Genomic DNA, 25,613 nt, shown 5'->3' with positions numbered 1-25,613 from the left:
TGCTAAAGGGAATGGTTTAAGAAAAAGAAGAAGAAAAAAAAAAAAAGAAAAAGGAGAGGAACATAGGTACAAAGGGAAATAAATAAATACATGTCAATAATAACCTTCAATGTAAATGGATTAAATGCTCCAATTAAAAGACATAGAGTAACAGAATGGATAAGAAATCAGGACCCACATATTTGCTGTCTACAAGAAACACCTCAAAACAAAAGATTTACATAGACCGGAAGTAAAGGGATATAAAAAAGTACTCCGAGCAAATGGGCATGAAAAAAAAGCTGGGGTAGCAGTCCTCATATCAGAAAAAACGGATTTCAAAGCAAGGGCAATAAAAAGAGACAAAGAAGGACGTTTCATAATACTTAAGGGAACAATCCATTAAGAAGATATAACACTGATAAACATATATGCACCCAACATAGCAGCACCCAAATACATAAAGAAAATACTAGAAGACCACAAGAAGGATATTAACAATAACACACTCATAGTAGGGGACTTCAACACTCCATTATCAACAACAGACAAATCTTCAAAGCAAAGAAACACCAAGGATATACAGGCATTGAACAACACACTAAACCAAATGGATTTAACTGATATATATAAAACTTTTCACCCCAAAGAAGCAAAATATACATTATTTTGAAATGCACATGGGATATTTTCAAACATAGACCACATGATAGGTCACAAAACAACCCTGAACAAATTCAAGAAAATTGGAATTATATCAAGCATCTTTTCAGACCACAATGCCTTGAAACTAAAAATCAACCTCAGAGAAAAATATCAAAGACATCCAAACTCATGGAGAATGAATAACATGCTATTAAATAATGAATGGGTTAACAATGACATCAAAGAAGAAATCAAGAAATTTCTGGAAACTAATGATAATGAACACTCAACAGACCAAAACCTATGGGACACAGCAAAAACAGTGTTGAGAAGGAAGTTCATAGCAATACAGGCATATCTGAAAAGGATAGAAGAATCTCAAATAAAAAATCTAACCCTAAAGCTACAAGAACTAGAACAACAACAACAAACAAAGCCTAGGGCCAGAAGAAGGAAGGAAATTATCAAGATCAGAGCAGAATTAAATGACATAGAGACCAAACAAAAAATTCAAAAGATCAACAAAACTAGGAGCTGGTTCTTTGAAAAAATAAACAAATTAACAAGACGTTAGCCAGGCTCATCAAGAAAAAAAAGACCCAAATAAAATCAGAAACAAAAAAGGAGAAATCACGACTGATACCACAGAAATACAAAGGATTGTAAGAAATTACTACAAACAACTGTATGGCAAGAAATTTGACAACCTAAAAGAAATGCATAAATTTCTAGAAACATATAACCTTCCAAAACTGAATCAAGAAGAAGTAGAAAGTCTCAACAAATCAATAACAAACAAGGAAATTGAAACAGTAATCAAAAATCTCCCAGCACACAAAAGCCCTTGACCGGATGACTTCACAGGCAAATTTTACAAAATATTTAGGGAAGAACTAACTCCTACTCTCCTCAAACTATTCCAAAAAATCCAAGAAGAGGGAAAAATCCCAAACTCTTTCTATGAAGCCAGTATTACCCTAATCCCAAAACCAGGTCAAGACACAACAAAGAAAGAAAACTACAGGCCAATGTCACTGATGAACATAGATGCTAAAATTGTCAACAAAATATTGGCAAACAGGATCCAGCAATACATCAAAAAGATCATACACCACGATCAAGTGGGATTCATCCGAGGGATACAAGGATGTTTTAATATTCGCAAATCAATAAATATAATACATCACCTAAATAAAAGGAAAGATAAAAATCACATGATAATATCAATAGATGCAGAAAAAGCATTTGATAAAATACAACACCCATTTATGATGAAAACACTCAGCAAAATGGGAACAGAGGGAGCATACCTTAATATGATTAAGGCTATATATGAGAAGCCTGAAGCCAACATCATACTCAATGGACAAAAACTGAAAGTATTCCCCTCAAATCAGAAACAAGACAAGGCTGTCCACTCTCTCCACTCATATTCAACATAGTGTTGGGAGTCCTAGCCACAGAAATCAGACAAGACAAAGAAATAAAAGGCATCCAAATTGGGAAAGAAGAAGTGAAACTATCATTATATACAGATGACATGATAGTATACATAGAAAACCCTATAAACTCCACTAAAAGACTACTCGATATAATAAGTGAATTTGGCAAAAGAGCAGGATACAAAATAAATATACAGAAATCTAAGGCATTTCTGTACAACAATAAAATATTAGAGACAGAAACAAAAAAAGAAAATACCATGTAGTATAGCAACAAGAAAAATAAAGTACCTAGGAATAAACTTAACCAAAGAGATAAAAACCTGTACACTGAAAATTATGTAACATTGAAGAAAGAAATGAAGGAAGATACAAATAAATGGAAGCAAATACTATGTTCTTGGATGGGAAGAATCAACATCATCAAAATGGTCATACTACCCAAAGCAATTTACAAATTCAATGCAATCCCTATTAAAATACCAATGACATATTTTACAGACCTAGAACAAATACTCCAAAAATTCATATGGAACCAAAAAAGACCCCAAATAGCAAAAGAAATCTTGATACAGAAGAACACCGCAGGAGGAATCACAATACCAGTCATCAAACAATACTACAAAGCCACTGTGATCAAAACAGTCTGGTACGAGCATAAGAACAGACATATAGATCAATGGAACAGAATAGTCTAGAAATAAATCTAGAAATATACAGTCAACTAATATTTCATAAAGGAGGAAGGAACATAAAATGGAGTGAGAAGAGCCTCTTTAACAAATGGTGCTGGGACAACTGTATAGGGACCTGCAAAAAAAATGAAACTAGACCACCAACTTACACCACACATGAGAATAAACTCAAGATGGATCAAAGACTAAATGTAAGCCACGGCACCATAAAAGTCCTAGAAGAAAACATAGGCAGGAAAATTTCAGGTATTTCATGTAACAATATTTTCATGGTTACATCTCGTAAGGCAAGAGAAATAAAGGAAAAAATAAACAAATGGGACTACATCCAACTGAAGTATTTCTGCTCAGCAAAAGAAAGCATCAGATGAAAAGAAAACCAACCATATGGGAAAACATATTTGCCAATGATATCTCAGACAGGGGACTGATCTCCAAAATATATAAAGAGCTTATACAACTCAACATCAAGAAAACAGACACCCAATTAAAAAATGCGCAAAGGACCTGAACCAACACTTCTCTGAAGAGGACATACAGAAGGTTCATAGGCATATGAGAAAAGTGCCCAACATCACTAGCCATCAGAGAGATGCAAATAAGAACCACAATGAGATACCACCTTACACCAGTCAGAATGGCCATCATCAACAAATCAAGGAGCAACAAGTGCTGGCGAGGATGTGGAGAAACAGGAACCCTACTGCACTGTTGGTGGGAATGCAGACTGGTGCAGCCACTATGGAGAACAGTATGGAATTACCTCAAAAAACTAAAAATGGAACTGCCTTTTGAACCAGCGATTCCACTGCTAGGATTATACCCAAAAAATCCTAAAACCCTAATTCAAAAGAACTTATGCACCCCTATGTTCATAGCAGCACTGTTTACAATAGCTAAGTGCTGGAAATAGCCTAAGTGCCCATCTGTAGATGAGTGAATCAAAAAACTGTGGTATATTTACACAATGGAATACTATGCAGCATAGAGAAAGAAGGAACTTCTGCCATTTGCAACAACATGAATGGAACTAGAGAGAATTATGCTTAGTGAAAGGAGCTAGGCAAAGAAAGAAAAATACCATATGATATCACCTAATACAAGAAACTGAAGAACAACATAAACAAACCAACTAAATAGGACAAGCAGCAGAATAGCAGTCAACAGGGGAGAGGGGGAGGGAGAGAAAGGGGATAAGTAATGGAAGGGTTTAGTCAAGAAATGTGTATAAATGACTCATGGACATGGACAACGGGCAGGGAGGGATATGATTGTGGGAGAAGTGGTGGGCTGAGTGGGGGGGTGAGCAATGGGGGAAAAATGGAACAACTGTAATTGAAAAATCAAAAAATAAAATTAATAAAAGAAGAAGAATGCTATTGGTATCCTCTTCTGGACTTCAAATTACATTATAAAAGCTTTAGTATGGTGATTTCTGCGGGAGGGGAGCTTAAAGGGACTAATGGAAAGAATACAATGAGGATTAAAACAAAAACTGAAAGCAAATTAGGTAATCAAAAAGTATGTATAGGTCTATTCCTAATTATTTCTTGAGGAGAGTCCACAGTGTTTCCCATGGTGGCTCTACTAGTTTACATTCCCAGAAGCTGTGAATGAGGGTTTATTTTGTTCTACATTACAATGGAACACTAACAGACATAAAGAAAAAAGCTGCCATTTGCAACAACATGGGTGAATCTTGATGATATCTGCTAGGTGAACTAAGTCACAGAACAAGCCAAGAACCATATGAATTAAATAATATGGGAAATATAAAACTGTAAGAAAAAGAAACAAGAAAAAACTCATAGACATAGGCAACACATGATTCTCTGTTGGGAATTTGTAAAGGGTAAAAAGGGTCAGATGTTGGGTGATAGGAGGTTTGATTTTGGATGGTAGGTACAAGCACAATGTACAGAGGATGGTTCATATAATTGTACACTGGGAACCTATATAATTTCATTAATCACTGATACCCAAATAAATTTAAATTAAAAAAGAAAGTGGAATAAAAACAGAGATAGACCAATAGAACAGATTAAAGACTCCAGAAATAAACTCTTATTCAAAATAATAAAAAAAAAAAGAAGAGAAAGATGTTTTTGCCTTTCAGAATCTGAGAAGAGTTTATTGATTTAATATTGCTTGGCTAGACAACATCAGAACTAGTGCTGGAGTTTGTCCACCTGCACAAAAATAGGCGTTCTAAACAAACCATATGTGCGGGGTGTTTTAAAAACCACATGTTACAATATTAGTATCTAGTATCTTCCCCCTCCTTAAGGGAACAATGGCAGTTACCTCCTGGCCAGCCAGAATATGATAGCTCTACCCCATAGAACTTATAATAAAATGTGTATGTGTTTGATCAGTTGGATGGGAATCCCTCCCTGTCAATAATTTGGTCTCAGGGTTCAGATCATGTGAGAGGATCAACATTCTAATGATGAAGGTTGGGGGTGAGGACTGATTAAGATCCAAAACACAAAAAGACTAAAACACAAAAAGCTAGACTTCAGATAAGTCTGATTATGTGTGGCGAAGTAAATAATAGACATTTTTCTCTAAATGAGATGATTATGTTCCCTTTTTCATCTTCTTGACCAGTTCATTTTTTCCCATGAAATTTGCTCCAAATCTGAAATTACTGTAACTTTCCTTTGAGGTTTCAAATAGTTTTTATAGCCTACAGGCCCCTGCACTTCGGGTTAATGGAGATCACCTCTGAGGAATATGTCGAGTTGTGAGATAACATTGCTAATAGAATATGCTGTAATTTTAAGACAATAAACTTCACGAGGACATGGGTAAATAGTATAAACAAATCATTTGATTTTTTTTCCTTTCCAAGTTACTAACATTTTCTACAACTGGAATTTCCACTAAATTTTGTTACTTGAGGGAAGAGATTAAGTTTGCCACTCACATAAATTTATAGCAGAGATTTTTATAAACATGATCTTACTTAATATTCTTATAGTAACCTGCAAAAACTTTCTTTAATATGTGTGGAAGTGAGCCCTGAGACTCAGTGATTTGTCTTAAGGTCCTACAGCTATTAAAGGACTTGTGTATCTTAATCTAAGACCCAAGTAACTCTTCTTTGAACTGAATTGCTAAATTTACATCCTCACTTTTTAAAGAATATTTTATTGATTATGTTCTTACTGTTGTCCCAATTTTCCCTCATTGTCCCCTCCATCTGGTACCCACATCCTTCAGCAATCCCCCCTTAGTTCATGACCATGGCTCATGCATGTATGTTCTTTGAGTTCTTCATTTCTTACACTATTCTTAACATCCCCCTGGCTATTTTCTACCTACCAATTTTGCTTTTTAATTCCTGCACCATTTCCCCCATTCTTCTCCTTCCCCCTCCCAGCTGATAATCCCCCCCCAAATGATATCTATGTCTATGATTCTGTTCCTGTTCTAGTTGTTTGCTTAGTTTATTTTTGTTTTTATTTTTAGATTCAGTTGTTCATAGTTGTGAGTTGTCATTTTAATGTTCATGGTTTTGGTTTTGATCTTCTTTTTCTTAAGTCCCTTTAATATTTCATATAATAATGGCTTGGTGATGATGAACTCCTTTAGCTTTACCTTGCCTGGGAAGCACTTTATCTGCCCTTCCATTCTAAATAACACCTTTGCTGGATAAAGTAATAATGGTTGTAGGTCCTTGCTTTCCATCACTTTAAATACATCTTGCTAGTCCCTTCTAACCTGCGAAATTTCTTTTGAGAAATCAGCTGGTAGTCTTACAGGAATTCCTTTTTAGTTAACTCTGCATTCTTCTTGCTGCTTTTATGATTTTCTCTAATATTAACCTTCGTCATTTTAATTATGACGTGTCTCTGTGTGGTCTTTTTTGGATCCAACTTGTTTGGGACTCTCTGTGCTTCTTGGACTTGTATGACTATTTCCTTTGCCAAATTAGGCATGTTTTCCTCCAATATTTTTTTCAAATAAGTTTCCAATTTCTTGCTCTTCTTCTTCTTCTTCTTATGGCATTCCTATGATTCAGATGTTGGCACTTTTGGAGATGTTCCAGAGTCTTCTTATTCTCTCTTCATTTTTTGAAAACTTGTTTCTTCATTTTGTTCTAGTCAAATGTTTATTTCTTCTTTATGTTCCAAATCATTAATTTGAATCCCAGCTTCCTTCCCTTCACTGTTGGTTTCCTGTGGCTTTTTCTTTATTTCATTTAGTATAGGCTTCGTTTCTTCCCGTACGCTTTTGCTATATTCAATGAGATCTCTGAGCATTCTGATTACCAGTGTTTTGAACTTTGCATCCGATAGATTGGCTATCTATGCTTCACTTAGCTCTTTTTCTGGGATTTTGTTCTGTTCCTTCATTTGGGCCATATTATTTTGTCTCCTCAATTTGGCAGCCTACCTGTGTTTGTTTCTGTGTACTAGGTAGAGCTACTTTGACTCCTTTAGTGCACATGTTAAGTTGTATGGGGAGGGGTGAGCCTTGGGTATTCATCAGGGTGGGGCTACCAGTTTCACCTTTTTGTGGCACCATGTGTGAAGGAGGGGTCAAAGAGGGGACAATGCTGCTGCCGCTTGATTTCTGGAGACTTGCCTGGCACTCTCCCTGTTTCCAGGGACTTCATCCACTTCCCATGTGCCACCGGCACCTGTCTAGCTGCTGCCATGTTGGTGGTTCCCAGAGTGGGTGGGTTTTGTATGATCTGGGCCTGTGCAGTAAACTGGCAGTTTTTTCCACTGCTCCAGCCCCCACTGGGTTTTACAGCCAGCAGCTTTATTTTTCCCAGTGCTGGAACCCTGGGCTGCGTGATCTGACCTGAGTTTGGGATCTCTCACTCACAAGGTATCCCCCAAATTTTTATTCATCACATGTGAATGTGGCACTACCCATTCTGCCAGTGCCACCGCTGCTGCCTCACTGCCAATGCCACACTGTGTCCTCTCTGCCCAGTTCCCCATCTCCACCCCAACTACTCATCTGGACGAATATAACTTCTTTAAATCCTCGGTTGTCAGACTTCCATACAGTTAGATTTTCTGGCAGTTATGGGCATCTTTTCTTACAGTTGTGCAAGAAGATGAAGCATGTCTACCTATGCCTGCATCTTGATTGAAGTCAAGCATCTTCACCTAAAAAAAATTATTTTATTGAATTTATTGGGGTGACATTGATTAATAAAATTATATAGGTTTTGGGTGTACAATTTTATAATAGACCATCTGTATACTGTACTGTGTGTTCACTACCCCAAGTCATCTCCTTCTATCAATATTTATCTTCTGTTTATCCACTTATACCTCCCCACAATCTCCTTCCCATCTGGTAAACAAGTTACTTTTCTCCTTTGCTTAATTCTTTCACCTTTTCCCACCCAGCCCCTAATCCCCTTCCTCTATAAAAACAAAAACAAAAACAAAAACTAACAAACAAAGTAGAAACAGATTCATAGTTACAGAGAAAATCTGTACTTTTAAAGGTAAATGGGAAGGCTTTCCTTCATAAAAAATAGGCATGAAGACCAATTTCCCCTGCCCCTTTCCTTACAGTGTCTCTTTGGAGATCTAGTGAATCTGGGTTCTTAATTTAACTTTCAATTTGCCCATGTTTATAGTGTAGAGAGGATAGCTTCAAAAACCAGCAGGGATTGAGCTGGTGGAAGAAACTACTAACAGTTTCTCTTAAAGGGCCTGCATAAAAACATACTCAGACTCACTCCCTCTGAGCACCAGCATTGGGGTAGCAGCTTGAAAGGCACTAGTGGCATATGGGGAAGAACAGAAGTGTCTGGCATCAGAACTGTTGTCAGAGGTCATTGTTCTTTTTCTGAGCCCTCCTACCACAGAGCCAAAGAGCTGGCATGCAGGTGTCATATCTGAGACTCCATTACCTGGCTCACACTATTTACCCCACATTGGTGTTTCCTTGAGGCTCCATCCCACCTAACTTATAGACCCACCCAACCTGTTAACAGTGGCTTTTCCATATGAATGGCTGGTCTTGGCTCATACTTCAAGTCTTCCTAAATCCTCTCAAACAACCAACAGCCAGCCTCAGCAAGTCTAAAGTCTTCAAACCTCTTGCTAAGTGTCCCCAGGCTTGGCAGCAGCAGGTGTCCTTAGTTCACAGCTTGGCCTTGCTCGGGTACCTCTAAGCCAAACACAAGTAACAGCCATCTGCAGATCACATAGCATATGCAAAGAGGTCCCAGACAGAACACAGGCAGTGGCTGACCTTGGTCTGCACCACCCAGGAAACCTCAAACTGTGCAACCAGTGGATAGCTAAAGATCATATCAGCACTTTGTGGGAGACAAGCAGGCATGGTTCAAAAGACTTTGACTGCTGTGTGGAGCCACCTGCCCTGGGTCTTAACCGGCTGGGTTTTTGTCTTCCATGCTTGCTACGAATCCCACCCTCTGGGGGATTTTAAAGATAGAACAGAAATACAAAATGGCTTTTAAGGAAAAGGGAACCTGTTGTTTTTCTCTGAATAGCCCAAAAGTCTTGTCAGTAGGATGTGAAAAACAGAAGGATTAAGTAAGAGTAAATATTTTTGAATTTGTGTAAAATACGTGGGCATTTCAACCCTGTATTGATCTGTATTTCCCTTTGTTATTACTCCCAACCATTTGATGAAGGGCTGCATGTTTTTCTTATGCATTTCCCATGTAGAAAGTAGATAAAAACCCTGGCTAATAAAGAAACGGGGACAATTTTCCTCAGAGAAACCCCCTGCCTTCCTTCCTCAGATGGTGAGTGTCTGAGTAGTTTCTTCATCCATTCTGAGGGTCCCAGAGTCTCTCTCAGGTGGCATCCAACATGGGGCAGAGGACTTGCTGAAGAGCTACTGCTACAAGTGAAGGACTGTGGACAGCACACCTAGACAGGGGGAAAAGTTGGCCAAATCATCCCGAATGGAGGCACAGCGGCACCATCTTCATTGGTAAGGCCATCGGCGTGCTTAGTTAAAGAAAAACTGTCTTTTCTTTTCTAAAATTTCTCCTCTCTTTTCTAAAAATTTATCATCTGTTCTGTTTTTGTCTATATACTCACATTCATTTTCACTCTTTTCCTCTCAAAAAAATTGCCACAACACTATGGGCACAGTACGAGTCGTTTACATGCCCACTAGGGGTACTCGCTGAGGAACAAGACTCCCATGACAGGATAAGCTGGAACATGGACCAGGACAGAAACACTAGGTTTCCCGCCAGCCAGAAGACAAAGTCCACCCAATGCTAGGCACACTGTAAAATCAATCACAACCCCATCCCCATGGCGTTTCCCAACTTAGGATGTACAGCAGTCCCTCTCTATATTGTGGTTCACTTATCGCAGCCTCACTGTATTGCGTGATTTTTAAAAATATTATATTTAATTATTTATCACGGATTTTTCATTATATCACAGGATTTTGCAGTACTGTATATGTATGTTGTTAATGTTATGTAGGTTTAAGAGTGTAGAATATGTTTAAGAACATAAGTAGTGTTTATAAAAGTGTGAAAAATGTTAATAAGGGAGTGGGAAAGGTTAATAAGGGACTGGGAATGGTTTATAAGTGTGTGGGAAGGGTTTATAAAGCCTTAAAATATATATAAATACTAAAATAAATGTAAGGTTCCTACTTCACAGATTTTCACCTATCGCAGGAGCGTCTAGAACATAATACCCACGATAAGTGAGGGAATACTGTCTATATATATGAGAGAGAGAGCTAAATAACTTTCTTTCATAAAAATTCTGTTTCTATTTTCTTTTTATCATGGGAACGGGTCTTTCTAAAGAACAGGATGTTTATTTCCGCTGGCTCTTTTGGTTCCTAAAAGCTGCAGGATGTCAGGTAGAAAAAAAGAATTTACTTGGTCTACTACGAGCAGTAAATTTGCACTGCCCCCGGTTCCCAGATAAAGGGTTATATGATTTAGAGGTTTGGGAAACAGTAGGACAGAAACTTAAATGTCTCCAGGAGAATGGGATCCCCATAGGTCATTAGAATTTAGTTACTTGGGGTGTAGTTCGTATAGCCTTAACGCCCCTGCATATTCCTTCAGTAAAAACTAAAAACAGAGTAAGTAGGGAGGAAATGTTCAGTTTGGAGGATAATGCTGTTTCAGAACCCCTGGGCTGCTCCAGTTGAAAACAAACCTACGGGCTCTTTAGTTAGGGGCCCGATTGCCCGCCGCCAAAATTATAACTCTCAATACCAGAGTTTGGTGAAAAGAAAAAGAATTGTTTATTTAACAGTTATATAGATTTAGTTATTTGCGGATTTCTGTTGTTAAGTCTTATGCTCTTTAAAATACCCACAAACACATATCCTTGCCTCCCCCCCTTCCAAACCAGGCTAGTTTTCGGAAAGTCAGAGAAACCGTTTCCCTACTTTCCCAACACAGTTCAGCTTTACCAGCAGCTGCCAATCATTCAATCCTGATTGGGGAGGTCCTTTCTGTGCTGTGGTGCCCTCCAGCTCTCAATGCAGGACCGCCTGGATTCTCAGCCTCCTTGCAAACTGTCCTCTCCCTGCAAACCGCGCGGATCTCCCCCCCTCAAAACTGCATGGCGAGAGCCTCTCAAAGCAGCCTGGAGACCCCTTCTCCAAGCCACATGGAGAAGGCCCCTTCACCAAGCCACATGGAGAAGGCCCCCCCACCAAGCCACGTGGAGGGAGCACACGAGAGAGCGAGAGAGCGAGAGCGAGCGCGAGCGCACGAGTGAGAGAGAGTCAGAGCGCCAGAGCCAGAGCGCGAGTGAGAGCCCGAGTCAGAGCGCCAGAGCGAGAGCCAGAGTGCCAGTGAGAGCCAGAGCCCGAACGAGAGCTTGAGAGAGTCCCAGAGTGAGAGCACGAGCGAGAGTCAGAGAGAGTCTCAGAGCGAGAGTCTGAGAGCGAGAGTCTGAGAGAGTCTGAGTCCAAGCTAAAATGTCTGCACCTGCTTATATATCCCTGACTGCGTCATCTGACGCAGTGGGCATTGCAAACAGTTCTGACCATTCACAGAACCTTATGTAGGCTCTGTGTGCTTTCCATACCGTCCCCTGGTTCAAGACTCCTCCCATCTGCCTGAGGCTTTGGATGCATTAAAGCCATTTGCATAAGAAAAACAGTAGCCACCAGCCTCAGGCATGTGGAAGCATTTGAAAAGCTGCTTACTTCTCCCCATCCCCCAGCTGCAAGCTCTGGGGATTTTTGGACTCCCCTGTTTCTGTAACAATGCCACTGTCTCAAATATTCAGGAGAAGGAAGAGGAGAAATTAAATATCTATAATGAAAACTTTGCCAAGAAAGCATTAAATCCGCCACCCACAGGGGTGGTGGAAGTTAGGACCACCCTTCCCATGGCGCCTCTCCCACCCTGAGATAAAGAACCTGATAGCTGGCCAATGCCACCGCCCCCACCCCCACCCCTGTCTCTTGTTAATGAAATCCCCCTGGCTATACAGAGCTGCCTGCCAGAAGTGGTAGAAGTCTGTGATTGGAAGGCTAATTTCAGCCCTCAGAACAACAGGGAAACAGACAAGGGGGCGCAGCTCCAGCGCCCCAGCCCACAACAGGAGCTCTGCAGAGATAGGCAGCCAGTAATTTTATACTCAGGGAAGTGTCAGTCGTAGAACTCAGTACTGCAATAGGGAAGATCACAGGAATAAACGTGGTCTCCACCCAGGAATTAATCTTAAAGGAACAGGATCAAATTTCCCTGGCTCCTATCAGGATATGGGGGCCATTATCTAAAGGCACAGTAGGACTAATTATAGGAAAATCCAATGTTACTACCAAAGGAATTTTAGTTCAACCAAGTATTATTGATTCAGACTATGAAGAAGAAATTGAAATAATGCTGCAGGCTTCACAGTATCATGTTATCCCTCCAGGCATCTGTATAACGCAGCTCCTTCTCCTCCCCTGTATAATACCCAAAACCCAGAATGCTGTACAGGGAGAGGGGAATGTTGGAAGTGCAAATAATCAATCTGTCTTTTGGACAATTTCCATTCAATTAAACTTATAATTGAGGTTAAAGTTAAGGGTAAAGTCTTCCCCGTACTATTAGATACTGGAGCTGACATTTCAGGATTTCTAACCAATTCTGTCCCCCGGAACGGCCCCTAATAGAGGCTGATATTCTCCTGACAGGCATAGGGGATCTTGCTCAGCCTAAGAGAAGCATCTGATTGCTCTAATGTTATAACCCAGATGGCCAAGAGGGGCATATTCAACCCTATATCTTCCTGGCCCCATTAAATGTATGGGGAAGAGACCTTCTTACTCAATGGAAAATGAAAATTACCCTTCCACATTTTCCCTAATGGCCACTGTCCCAATATCTCCTCTATCTCTCACCTGGCTTAAAGACATGCTGGCGTGGGTCGACCAGTGGCCACAAAAGCAGGAGAAATTAGAAAAACTTCATGAAATAGTTCAACAACAACTTGAGGCAGGGCATATTGAACCTTCTAATAGTCCTTGGAATACTGTTCTCCAATTTTTGTAGTTCCTAAAAAATCTGGAAAATGAAGACTTGTACATGACCTTAGAAAAATTAGTGAAATTCTTCAACCAATGGGAGCTTTACAACCAGGCATCCCTAACCCAGCCTGCATACCTAAAGACTGGCCACTTTTAGTCATAGATTTAAAAGACTGTTTTTTTACAATACTTCTAGCAAAAACGGATAGAGAGCGATTCGCTTTCTCCATCCCGGTGCTTAATAATTCTCAGCCACTGCAATGGTTCCAGTGAAAAGTCTTGCCACAAGGCATGCTAAATAGTCCTACTATCTGTCAGCTTTTTGTACATCAGGCTTTACAGCCCACTAGAGAGCAGCATCCCAAGTCCATTATATACCATTGTATGGGCGATATTCTGGTTGCTGCCCAATCTCAAGCGCAATTAGCTAATACCTTTGCTCATTTACAGCAATCTGTAGCCCAATCAGGCTTACAAATTGCACCTGAAAAGGTACAACAGTCAATGCCTTGGAAGTATCTAGGTTATGTGCGCTTTCATATAACTATTTGGCCTCAAGTAATTCAAATTATTTCACCAAGGTTCTTAACTCTTAATAATCTCCAACAGTTATTAGGCACTATCAATTGGATATTGCCTAGCCATGGCATTACTATCCATCAGTTAACTCATCTTTTTAACACCTTAAAAGGAGACTCTGATCTTAATTCTCCCCGAAACCTTTCTCCACAGGCAATAGAAGAGTTAAACCTTGTCAATCAGCATATTAGTAATTGGCAGCTAGAAAGAATTAGCCCTCAGTATTCTGTCAGGCTCTTCTGCTTTCCAATCTTAAGTACTACTACCAGATTAATAGGCCAATTGTAGCCACACCTAAGCATGATCGAATGGCTATTTCTCCGTGATCAGCCTCAATGCACTGTCACTACTTACATAGCAGCTCTTTGACACTTAATTGTCAAAGGTCGTGAGAGGACTCAGCAACTTCTTGGCCAAGACCCAGTGGTCATTCATGTTCCTCTCACACAGCTTTATTTACAGCAAATGTTTAGTCAGTCTTTAGCATTTCAGTGTGCTATGGCTGGTTATATAGAAAAAATTAAACTCAGTCTTCCTTCTGACAAGCTTTTGCAAAATATTCCAAAATTAAACATTCGACTAAAGAATAAATTAAGCCAGACACCAATATTGGGAGCAAAGACGATATTTGTAGATGAGTCGGGAAAGTCAGTCAAGGCTGCCATTATCTGGCAAGTGGACCTAGAATGGAAACATTTTGTCACCCGTGAACACTCAACCACACAAAGGGCAGAGCTAGCAGGAGCCATTATGACTCTGCAGCAGTGGCCCCATGAGCCCTTAAATTTAGTTTGTGACTCAGGGTATACTGTATATACTGTTATTCATCTAGACCAGGCCCTAATTAAGGGGTCTCTTGATCCTCAATTACTCAATCTGTTTTTGTCTTTGCAAAACCTATTGGATAAAAGGGAGCACTGTTTGTTTATCACCCACATTCGCTCCCATGCAGGCCTTCCTGGCCCTTTGGCAGAAGGCAATAGCCAAGCTGACACCTTAGTAAGCTTCATGACTACCTTTCAAAAAGCAGTTGCCTTGCATTAGTTTTATCATCAAAATAGTCATGCGCTTCACCTAAAATTTAGCCTTCCACACTCCCAGGCTAAGCAAATTATTGGGGAATGTGCAGACTGTCAGGCCATGGGCAAGGCACCCCCCAGCATGAGTGTAAACCCTCGGGGACTAGCCCCACTAATAATTTGGCAGACAGATGTCACTCATTACCCTCCTTTTGGGAAACTTGAATATATTCATGTTTCAATTGACAACTATTCTGGAGCATTACATGCCTCTGCTCTTCCAGGAGAGTCAGCAAAGCATATTCAGACACATTGACTCTAGGCGTTCAGTTACTTAGGACATCCGCAACAAATAAAAACTGATAATGGACCAGGTTATGTAGCTCGCTCCACCCTAGAATTTCTACAAAGATGGGATATTAAACATAAAACAGGCATTCCTTATAATCCTACAGGCCAGGCCATTGTTAAAAGAGCCCATCATACTTTTAAAAATCTCAAAAAACAAAAAAGGGGGAGTATGCAGTCCTCTCCCAAAAATTTAACTGTGTTAGCAGTGTATACCTATAATTTTTTAAACTGTGATGACTCTCTTACTTCAGCTATTGAATGGCATTTTTCTGCCATGGACCAGAGGATAGGGAAACTCGCCCCCTAGTGTTATACCAGGACCCTCAAGTAGAAGGAACTTGGGAAGGCCCAGTTGATTTACTGACATGGGGAAGTGGGGATGCATGTGTTTCTACCCCAAGAGGTTCTTTGTGGCTTTCTGCAAAGTGAGTAAAGCCATTCCATGGGCGACAAACATCTGCTGTTCCAGTGGGAACCATCCCAGGACAAGCAGATAAGGCACCTGGAGAATGTGATGAAACAAGTAAACAAGATGTCAATGAATGAGCGATGCCGCTGGTGCTGAAGCGGTTGGAGGTGTGATGCAAAGAAGAAAGAAGAATGTCTTTCCCCTGGAATAACTTGGGAAAAGTTAACAGCCCTCAACAAAGAGGCTGAAAAGATTCTCTAAAACACAAGGTCAGAGGACACCCCAGAGAATAAATTCCTGGCCTATATGGTCATAGTGTTCTCTAATTTGACTAAAGTATTACTTATAATTGCTTTACTGACTTGCTTTGGAGGCTTAGGGCAAGCCTCAGAGCCCCATCATATATATTGGGGACGTGTTCTGGACCATCTACTTTAAACTTCAAACCTAGTGGCACTCAGAGCCCCCACTGTCCTCTAATGACACTAAATGGACAGGGGGGACATGGCTCCCACCTGATGGGCCTCTGGAAGAAAAATGACATTGGCTACATGCCCCGGTAGGCACCACTTTTCCAGGAGAACAATTACCCACCTGTTTTTCTATCCTAACTAACACTTTATGTTTATCCCTGAAATTTCAAAGGTATGCTTACACAATTGTTGAAGCAGTCTCCTCCCCTTCACTGTCTACCGACTTCTTTCTAATAGACTCAGTTGGAATTAACCTGACTCAAAATGAAAACAGCAATAACCCTCCTGATATTCCCCTTTGCTAGGCCAAGACTCAACTTCCCACCACGGTGGCTTGGACTTTGTGTCCAGGCAATAAGCCTTCATTTAAACAAATCGCCCATACCCCATTAATAGCGCAAGACTGGAGTGCAGAATGGGCCTTATATACCAGTAATGGTCCAGCAAAATCTAATGAAAAATACCCCGACCTTGGCTGGAGTAAAGGAGGTCTGGGAGCTCCGATCATTAGAATTGTTTCTCTAGAACATACCAGCCCTTGGCACAGTAATTTGTGGTGTATTGGCTTTCCGTTTATTGAACATCTTAGAGGCCACGCCCATTATGAGGCAAAAGGGCCATATATGTCCTATACTCTTGGTATTACTGATAATTCCTGGGTTACTGTTTGTACTTCTCACCCATATCTCTTTTTAGCCACCCCAGGACTGCCTCAACTGACTTATGACAATGTTTCCAATTTATATAACCTTACTCTCTCAACAGGTTCCATTTATGCCAGCTGCCTTACAGCAATGTTACCCAACTCAATTTAACCACTGTTTTTATAATCCATAGACAAGCTAAGTTGTGGCTGCCAGTTAATGTCACCAGAGAATGGGAGAACCCCGGAGGACTCATAGCCATTAAACATGCACTTTCTCTGGTGCAAGTGCAATGATTTCTAGGTGTTCTCATTGCATGCATTGTCTTTGCTATTGCCATTGCAGCAACAGCTGCCACCGCTGCCACTGCCCTGATGGAGTTCAGTCAGACAGCTCATACAGTAGACATTCTCCTTACTAACTCTATACAGGAAATGCTCCAACAAACACTAATTGACCAGGAAATCCTCACCCAGCTTTTAGCTGTGGAGTTTGCAACGATATGGTTTGGGGACTGGCAGGATGCCCTAGTCACCCGCCAATGGCTCACCTGTAATCCAGAGCTCTCCAAACTCCGTGTCACTCCTTTGGAATGGAACTCCAGCCAGCATTCATGGGAGGAGGTCCAGCATCATCTAAAAGGGGCCTTTTCCACTAACCTTAAAGGCCAGGTGAACCAGTTACAATTTGAGCTCCAGCAGCAACTTCAGGACATTAAACAGCTAACTGAACAGAAGGTTTTTCAAACTTTGCAAGAAAACTTACAATGGTACAACCCTAAAAACTGGCTTAATGAACTAAATTTAAGACTTTGGGTGATGGGAGCTATTGGATGCATTCTAGTTATTGTTATACTCTGTGTGTTAAAGTGCCTTTGCAAATTTTTTGCTCATGACAAAATACATGAAAAACAAGTAGCAGGTTTCATTGGCCTTACTTCAATATCTCAGGTACTTAATAAAGAAGGGGAAGATATGGGAGATAGGCAGGCATGATTCAAAAGACTTTGACTGCTGTTTGGAGCTGCCTGTCTTGGGCCTTAAGTGGCTGGGTCTTTGTCTTCCATGCTTGCTACGAATCCCACCCTCTGGGGGATTTTAAAGATAGCCCCAAATTCTTGGCAGTAGGACGTGAAAAACAGAAGGATTAAGTAAGAGTAAATATTTTTGAATTTGTGTAAAATACCTGAGCATTTCAACCCTATATTGATCTGTATTTCCCTTTGTTATTACTCCCAACCATTTGATGAAGGGCTGAATATTTTTCTTATGCATTTTCCATGTAGAAAGTAGATAAAAACCCTGGTTAATAAAGAAACGGGGGTGATTTTCCTTAGAGAAACACCCCCCCCACCTTCCTTCCTCAGATGGTGAGTGTCTGAGTAGTTTCTTCATCCATTCTGAGGGACCCAGAGTCTCTATCAGCACATCACCATTCAACCACCTCCACAAATGACACATTCAAGGGATGAATTCAGTGGACTCCATGTCCTGCTGAAGTAAGTTCTTCTCTATGAAGTGGGCTCCTGCACAGCAGATCCTCTACAGAGGACAGAGGTTGGTGGTTAGTAATCATAAGCCAGTCCTTGCAGCTGAATGGCCTGGGTAAATGCCTTCCATTGGACTGCCTACAGAAATCAAGGAGGAACTATGAGAGGAGTGCGTACTCAGCCCACACAGAGGGTGTACCTCAAGTATCCAGCTTGCGTTATAGGGAAGGCTGTGCCACTTGACCCTATAGAGCACCTACTACATTAGGTTATGCTACCAAGACAGGGAGTTGTAGCCACTCTACTTAATACATAGAAACAAACACAGGGAGCCTGCCAAAATAAAGAGATGAACACACATGGCCCATGTAAAAGAACAGAATAGAACTCCAGAAAATGAACTAAACAAAATGGAGATAAACAAGCTATCAGATGCAGAGTTCAAAACACTGCTTTTAAGGATGTTCAAGAAACTTAGTGAGGATCTCAACAACATAAAAAAGATCCAGTCAGAAATGAGGGATACAGTAATTAAAATAAAGAACAATTTACAGGGTATCAACAATAGAGTGGATGAAGCCAAGAATCAATCAATGATTTGGAAAATAAGGGAGCAAAAAACAACCAATCAGAACAGCAAGAAGAAAAGATTCCCCCACCTCCACCCCCATCCCCCCAAAAAGGATAGTATAAGAAGCCCCTGGGATAACTTCAAGCATTCCAACCTTTGTTTGCAGGAGAAGAGATAGAATAAGAAATTGGAAGTCTATTTGAAAACATAATGAAAGAAAACTTCCCTAATTTGGTGAAGGAAATAGACATGCAAATCCAGGAATCACAGACAGTCTCAAACAAGATGCATGCAAACAGGTCCACATCAAGACACATCATAATTAAAATGACAAAGTTTAAAGATAAATAGAGAATATTAAAAACAGCAAGAGAGAAGCAGTTATAGCCTATAGGGGAGTTTTCATAAGACTGTCAGCTGATTTCTCAAAAGAAACTTTGCAGGCTAGAAGGGATTGGCAGGAAATATTCGAAGTCATAGTCATGAAAAGCAAGGACCTACAGGCAAGATTGCTCTACCCAGCAAAGATATTTAGGAATCAAAGGGCAGATAAATATGTTCCCAGGTAAGAGAAAGCTAAAGGAGTTTATCATCACCAAACCATTATTATATGAAATGTTAAAGGAACTTATTTAAGAAAAAGAAGATCAAAACTGAACAATAAGATTGCAATAAATACATGTCTATCAACAATTGGGTCTAGGGAACAAACTAAGCAAACAAGAACATAGACAGAATCATGGATATGGATAGCATTTTGATGGTTGTCAAATGGGAGGGGGGTTTAGGGAAATGGCTGAAGAGGTGAGGGGATTAAGAAGTACAAATAGGTAGTTACAGAATAGTCATGGGGATGTAAAGTACAGTATAGAAAATGAAGTAGTCAAAGAACTTATATGCATGACCCATTGACATGAACAAAGGTGTGGGAATTACCTGAGGGAGTGTAGGGTTCTGGGTGGAGTGGGGCAAAGGGAAAAATTGGGACAACTGTAGTAGCATAATCAATAAAATATAATTAAAATACAGTGTTGTAACTTTGGTGCTACCTTACATGCATGTAAATCTGTGAATGTTTACTCAAAAATTGTATTTCTATTTTATATTGTTAGGAAAGGGCCTTTTCACTTGCAGAATTGCTTTATTTCTACAACATTCGTAACTAGACTTTTGAAATCTGACCTCATTAACACTTCAGATTGTTCTATTTTCCTCCAGCATTTCTAGAAAACTAGCTCTTTTTCCTTTTTTAAGTGCATTTAAGGGTTGTTTTTGGACTGCCTCATTTGCAAAGGACTTCAGAACCTTTCTGTCCTCTTCCTCTTTTGTTTCTCTCTCTATAGAAACTATGGGGAGGTGGAAATATTTTATTTTGTTTGGATCTGTACTCTAGATTTATTATCTATGTTTTAACATCATTAGAACAGTTTGGAAATTGCATGTCAACCACAACATTTTTAACATTTCAGAAACCTTTAGGTCTAGAGTCTATTTTCTAATGACCACAGTACCTTCTGCCTGCATTTGGTGTCATAGGCTCTGCCATACTTCTCTGAGCATACTTTAGTTCTGAATTCTCTGGTTTATTTTCTTATGAACTTGTGGCTTTCAGCTTTTTGTGTATTGTTTGAGCTTAAAAATTACAGCTTGAGAGTGTGAGAGAAGCTTATTTTCTGGTTTGTTGTATAACTTGGTGTTCTAGCTTTGTTAAGTAAATTCAGGTTACTTAAAACTTGCATTTTTATCGCTCATGGGAGGTAATAATGCAGAACCACTGAACAGCAACACAACAAAGTCATAGTTCTATGTGGACTTGGATGTGCTGGTTTAAGCCTCCTCTTGCTCCTCTTCAATGCCTCCAAGAGGTAGGCTGCTGCCTGAGTGACCTGGTGAAGAAGTTACAATGAAAGCTTTTTGCTTCTCTATTTGTATAAGAATCCTCTAAGTCACAGTGGGCATGCATACAAAGGTAATATTTTACACAATAAAATGTGCTTAAAAACAAAGAAGAGGCTGAGGGCATTTTCCTCTCTCTCCCTCTCTCTTTTTAACAAATATTCTTTAACACATGCTAAATACTGCACTAAAGAAAAATACCAAATAAAATTAGCTTTGAGAAATTCAATAACTACTGAGCCAGAAAGAAGGAAAATCAGTAATTACAATAAAAGAAGTTAAATATAATGAAATGTGTACAGAGTGTGATCTAAAGAGAGAAACAAACCCAAAGTGACCAGGACAGACTGGGGGCCTTGTTCAGGGATGAATTCATGATTAGTGACAATGATATTGAGGACACAAGATGTGTCAACCAGTCAGACAAAATAGTGAGTGGGGAGGGTATTCAAGGCAGAAGGAAGAGTGTGTACATGCAGGTATGATACAGTGTATTAAAGCCCATCAGATAATCAGTATCCTCTATCTCCTGTGTCCCACCATATGCTGGAAATTGTGTTTTGCATGATGGATCTTGAAACAAGGGGCCATCCAACCTGCAAGAGGTTCTTAGTAAACCTGGAGAGAGAAACATTTTTTTTCAAGTTTATAATTATAAAGTACATCATCTATACATGACATTGTGTGCTCACCATCCAAACTCTAGCTTCCTTCATCACTATATATCTAAACCCCTTACCCCTCTTCATTGTCCTTCCCATCCCCTTTCCTTTTGGTAACCACCATACTTTTGTCTGTGTCTGACTTTATTTGTGGCTTCCTGTTTTATATGGCTCTTGCGAGACAGACATTCATAAAAAGTAGTAGCAACAAGGAAGTGTGTGTGCTCATAGGGGCTTATGTGAGTAGTAAGAATATCAAGAAGGTTTCTAGAAGGGTGTGGTATTATAGATAGGTATTGAAATCAATGTGTATCTTCCACAAGATGAAAAACAGAATGACATTCCAAGAAGATTAATCCCTGCCCATCACTCTCATGCTCCAGGCAGTCTCTGTGTGTTTAGATGTAATGATACCATATTGTCCTCTTTTGCACAAGGCTTCTTTTGTGAGCATGTTGTTGAGATCTGTCCATGCTGTTGCATGGCTCAGTGGTGTGGTACCTTTTACTGATGAGTAGTGTCCTTTGTATGAATAAAAACACACTGCATATCCATTTCCTAACTGGTGAATTGTTTCCAGTTTTTGATATTACGAGTAAAGCTGCTAAAGCATTCTTACACATATATTTTCATTTCTCTTGAAGACCCTGAAGTTGAACTGATGGTTCATCACGTTTGGTTTTATAAGACATTGCCAGACATTTCTGAATAGTTGTAGCATTGCATCTGCCCACCAGCCCTATGGAGAGTTTCAATGCTCCACATCTCCACCAACATTTGCTCATACCAGTCAATTTTGGCCATTCTTGGGGGTGTGCAATGTTATCCTACTGTATTTAAATTTCTTTTTTCCTGAAGACTAATGATTTTGAGTGGGATTTCCTGTGCTCACTTCTTTGATGAAGTATCCACCTGCCCTTCTTCCTCTATCTTTAGGGTTCTCAGCCCTGGCTACACATGAAAAAAATCTTTTGACTTTTGCTTGGGCTCCACCCCAAAGGACTCTTGATTTTATTGTTACAGCTCAAGACATCTTTCCTTGGTATTTATGAAAAAGCACATTGGTAATTCTATGTGCATCTGGGCTTGAAAGCCCTGTTATTTTAGTCCAGTGGTAGTTCTTAAACTTTCACAGACATCAGAATCACTGGGAAACACATGTCACTGGGATGGTTTACTAAAACTTAGGTTGCTGAGGTCCACCTTCAGAGTTTCTGTTTCTGTGAGCCTGGGGTGGAGCCTGAGACTTTGTTTTTTCCTGAGAATTTGCATTTCCAACAAGTTTCCACTGATTGGATGCTGCTGGTCCTGAGACCAACCCCTGAGAACTACTTGTTCAGCCACACTAACCAGTCAACTTCTCAACAGACACCAAATTCCTTCAAGCCTTATTTCCTGGTGTATTTTATTAACTATTGGTGATGCCACCTAGCCCTTTGTTTTTCTCACACATGCTTCTTCATTCTTTAAGAACCAGTTCAAATTCCACAACCTCTGAGAAGTCTGTTCAGCTTCTGTCATCTCACCTCTTACATGCTGTTATCATGTTTCATATGATAATTCACTTTTCACAGTTTTGTTAATATCTGTTTCTGTGTTCTGGCTTTAGCATCCCCTCCCCTACCTACCCAGCAAAAGCTCTAAAATCAGAAACTACTTTTTCTTTGAGTCTTTAGCAACTAAGTATCTGGCACATTACTGAGTACCCATTATATTATTAAAATTATTTTTGGTGTTTTTTTTAATGAATGAGTGGCTGAAGACTATAGAAAATATGATATATAAGGCTTCTTACATGCTCAAGTTCTTTAAAAACACAACTGACCATTTGTAACTAAGTTGGCAGTCAGACCACATGAGCAAGAGAGCAAATCTATAGCAAAAGCTAAAATTAAAGCCATATATTATCACAGGCTACATTAGTATTATCTTTTTTTTAAATCATAAGAAGAAAAGTTGAAAAGGAATTCTTTTGAATTGAGTAAGCCAGAAAGCATAAAATGAAAAAAAAATTAACAGGATGAATATTACATTTGTTTCCTGAGGGATTTCTTATTAAGTAGAAAATGCTTAACAAACTTGAATCTCAGAGACTTTAAAGATACAAAATTCCATATGAAGTTTATGTTGCTGGAAATGTAATGTTTTATTTAAAGCTTTGCTTGCAAAATGATGTGATGATAGTCAGAATAACAACAACAATGGCTTTAAATTCTTTGCTCACATTTTGTCAGAGTCTTTGTTTAGTGAAGTTCATTTAGTTCTTCCAAGATGCCTGTGCAGTGCATATTTTTATTCCAATTTCATAGATGACAACATAGAGGCTGGAAAGTTAAGAATTTGTTCAAGGCCAGTATTCTAACTTATTTTTGTGGAGGGTCACCAGATATATTATAAGAAGTCCACGTTGAATTTGAGTTTCAGAGAGATAACATTATTTTTCTTAGCAATATGTCTTATAATAACATGAGTATATTTTAAAAAATAATTCTTGTTGTGGTTTTAATTTGCATTTCTCTGGTGATTAGTGATGTTGAGCATCTATTCATATGTCTATTGGCTATGTGTATGTCCTCTTTGGAGAAGTCACTATTCAGGTCTTGTCCATTTTTTAATTTAATTGTTTGGTGCTTTTTTTTGGTGTTGAATTTTATAAGTTCTGATATCACCCCACACTGGTCAGGATGGCTATTATCAATAAGTCAACAAACAACAAGTGCTGGAGAGAATGTGGAGAAAAGGGAACACTTTTGTATTGTTGGTGGGAATGAAAATTGGTGTAGACACTGTGGAAAGCAGTATAGAGATACCTCAAAAAATTAAAAATGGAGCTGCCTTATGACCCCATGATCCCACTTCTGGGAATTTATCTGAAGGAACCTGAAACACTAATTCGAAAGAACATGAGCACCCCTATGCTCATTGCAGCATTATTTACAATTGCCAAAATATAGAAGCAACCCATGTATCCATCAATAAATGAGTGGATATAACAACTGTGGGACATTTACACAATGGAATACTACTTGGCCATGAAAAGGAATAAAATATTACCCTTTGCAACAGTATGGATGGACCTAAAGAACATTATGCTAAGTGAAATAAGCCAGTCAGAGAAAGACAAATACCATGTGATTTCACTCATATGTGGAATCTAATAAACAAACTGAACTAACAAGCAAAATAGAGACAGATTCATAGATGAGAGTGGGCTGACAGCTTTGGGTGGTGGGTTAGGGGGTAGAGGTATTGAGAAAAAAAAGAAAAAACTCACAAACATGGAAAACAATGTGGCGATTGCAGCAGGGGCATAAATGATCATGGAAAAATATAATAAAAATAGATAAAAATTTAAAAAGATCTAGTTTTCATATTAAAAAATAAAATTATTCATTGTTGATCTGAAGTTCAGATTTCACTGAGAGTTCTTTATTTTTATTCGCTAAATTTGAAAACCCTGCTTCTTTTTACTCTCAAAAATCTTGCCTCAGACATGTAGGTTACATTGCATCCTCATTTTCTCTTATGTTCAGGCAATTCCTAATTTACTTACATGAAATTTATGGGATGAACTTAAAACATTTAGCAAAGCATATGGCCCTTTATGAGGTAGACTCTACCTTCCCATTCTGCACATTCAGGGGTACAGCAATAGGACAGGCCCTGAGGCAGAAGCTGAACAATGAGCATGGAGGCCAGTGGGTTGCCCCTGGGTGAGTGAGAGAACTCAAAGTCAGATCAGAGAGGGAGCTATTGGAGAGTTTAAAACAGAATAATGTGCCCTGGCTAAGGTTTAAGTACCACATTGGCTGCTCTTTGGAGCTCAGTAAGCAGAGGAACAGGGCAGAACCTGGAAGGTCCTGAAAATATTGAGGCAGGAGCTCAAGTGGCTGATTTTCCTAATGATGGACTTCATGGATTCAGCTTTCAGGCTATGTCACTCTGTGCTCTGCATGCCACATCCATCCTGGAATAGGGGAGAGGGGCTTCATTCTCCCAGCTTTAATCCAGACCTCAGTGTAGTTTCACACTGAGACCTGAAGGGACCTGAAGTGACCCTACCTCAGGTGCACCATGTAGGTGCTACATCCCTGGGTGCAGAGGAAGAGGCTGTCTTATGGGCAAAGATCAGCAGCCAAGGCTGTGGCAAGATGGCACCCTCCAGGGACAGCAGGGGACCATGTTATCAGCCCTGTTCCTGATATAGCTGAAACACTTCCTGAGAGAGCTTGTGGGTGGGGGTGTTGAAGGGGGAGGGGAGGCACTAAAACTATGCAGAGTTCATATGAACCTGG

The 25,613-nt window shown here is 39.7% G+C and overlaps 1 protein-coding gene across 5 annotated transcripts in view; it reads right to left on the bottom strand.

The window, feature by feature from the left end:
* The window catches only part of RALYL (RALY RNA binding protein like), an 878,997-nt gene that overhangs the window by 36,903 nt on the left and 816,481 nt on the right, over positions 1 to 25,613 (bottom strand). The window contains exon 8 of one of the 5 annotated variants that reach the window (XM_090282910.1): positions 7,832 to 7,890. The exons of the other annotated variants lie outside the window; for them this stretch is intronic. Within the exon in view, the coding sequence (XP_090139036.1) occupies positions 7,877 to 7,890 (14 nt within the window). The 3' untranslated portion in view covers positions 7,832 to 7,876. Of the gene's footprint in view, positions 1 to 7,831; positions 7,891 to 25,613 lie in introns of those variants that run through there. 5 annotated transcript variants of the gene reach the window in all.

This window comes from Furipterus horrens, unplaced genomic scaffold (assembly GCF_987537825.1).
Source record: "Furipterus horrens unplaced genomic scaffold, mFurHor1.1.pri manual_scaffold_7, whole genome shotgun sequence".
Classification (NCBI taxonomy): domain Eukaryota; kingdom Metazoa; phylum Chordata; class Mammalia; order Chiroptera; family Furipteridae; genus Furipterus; species Furipterus horrens.
The sequence above is the reverse complement of the archived record's forward strand: the minus strand, read 5'-3'. Positions and strand labels throughout refer to the sequence as shown.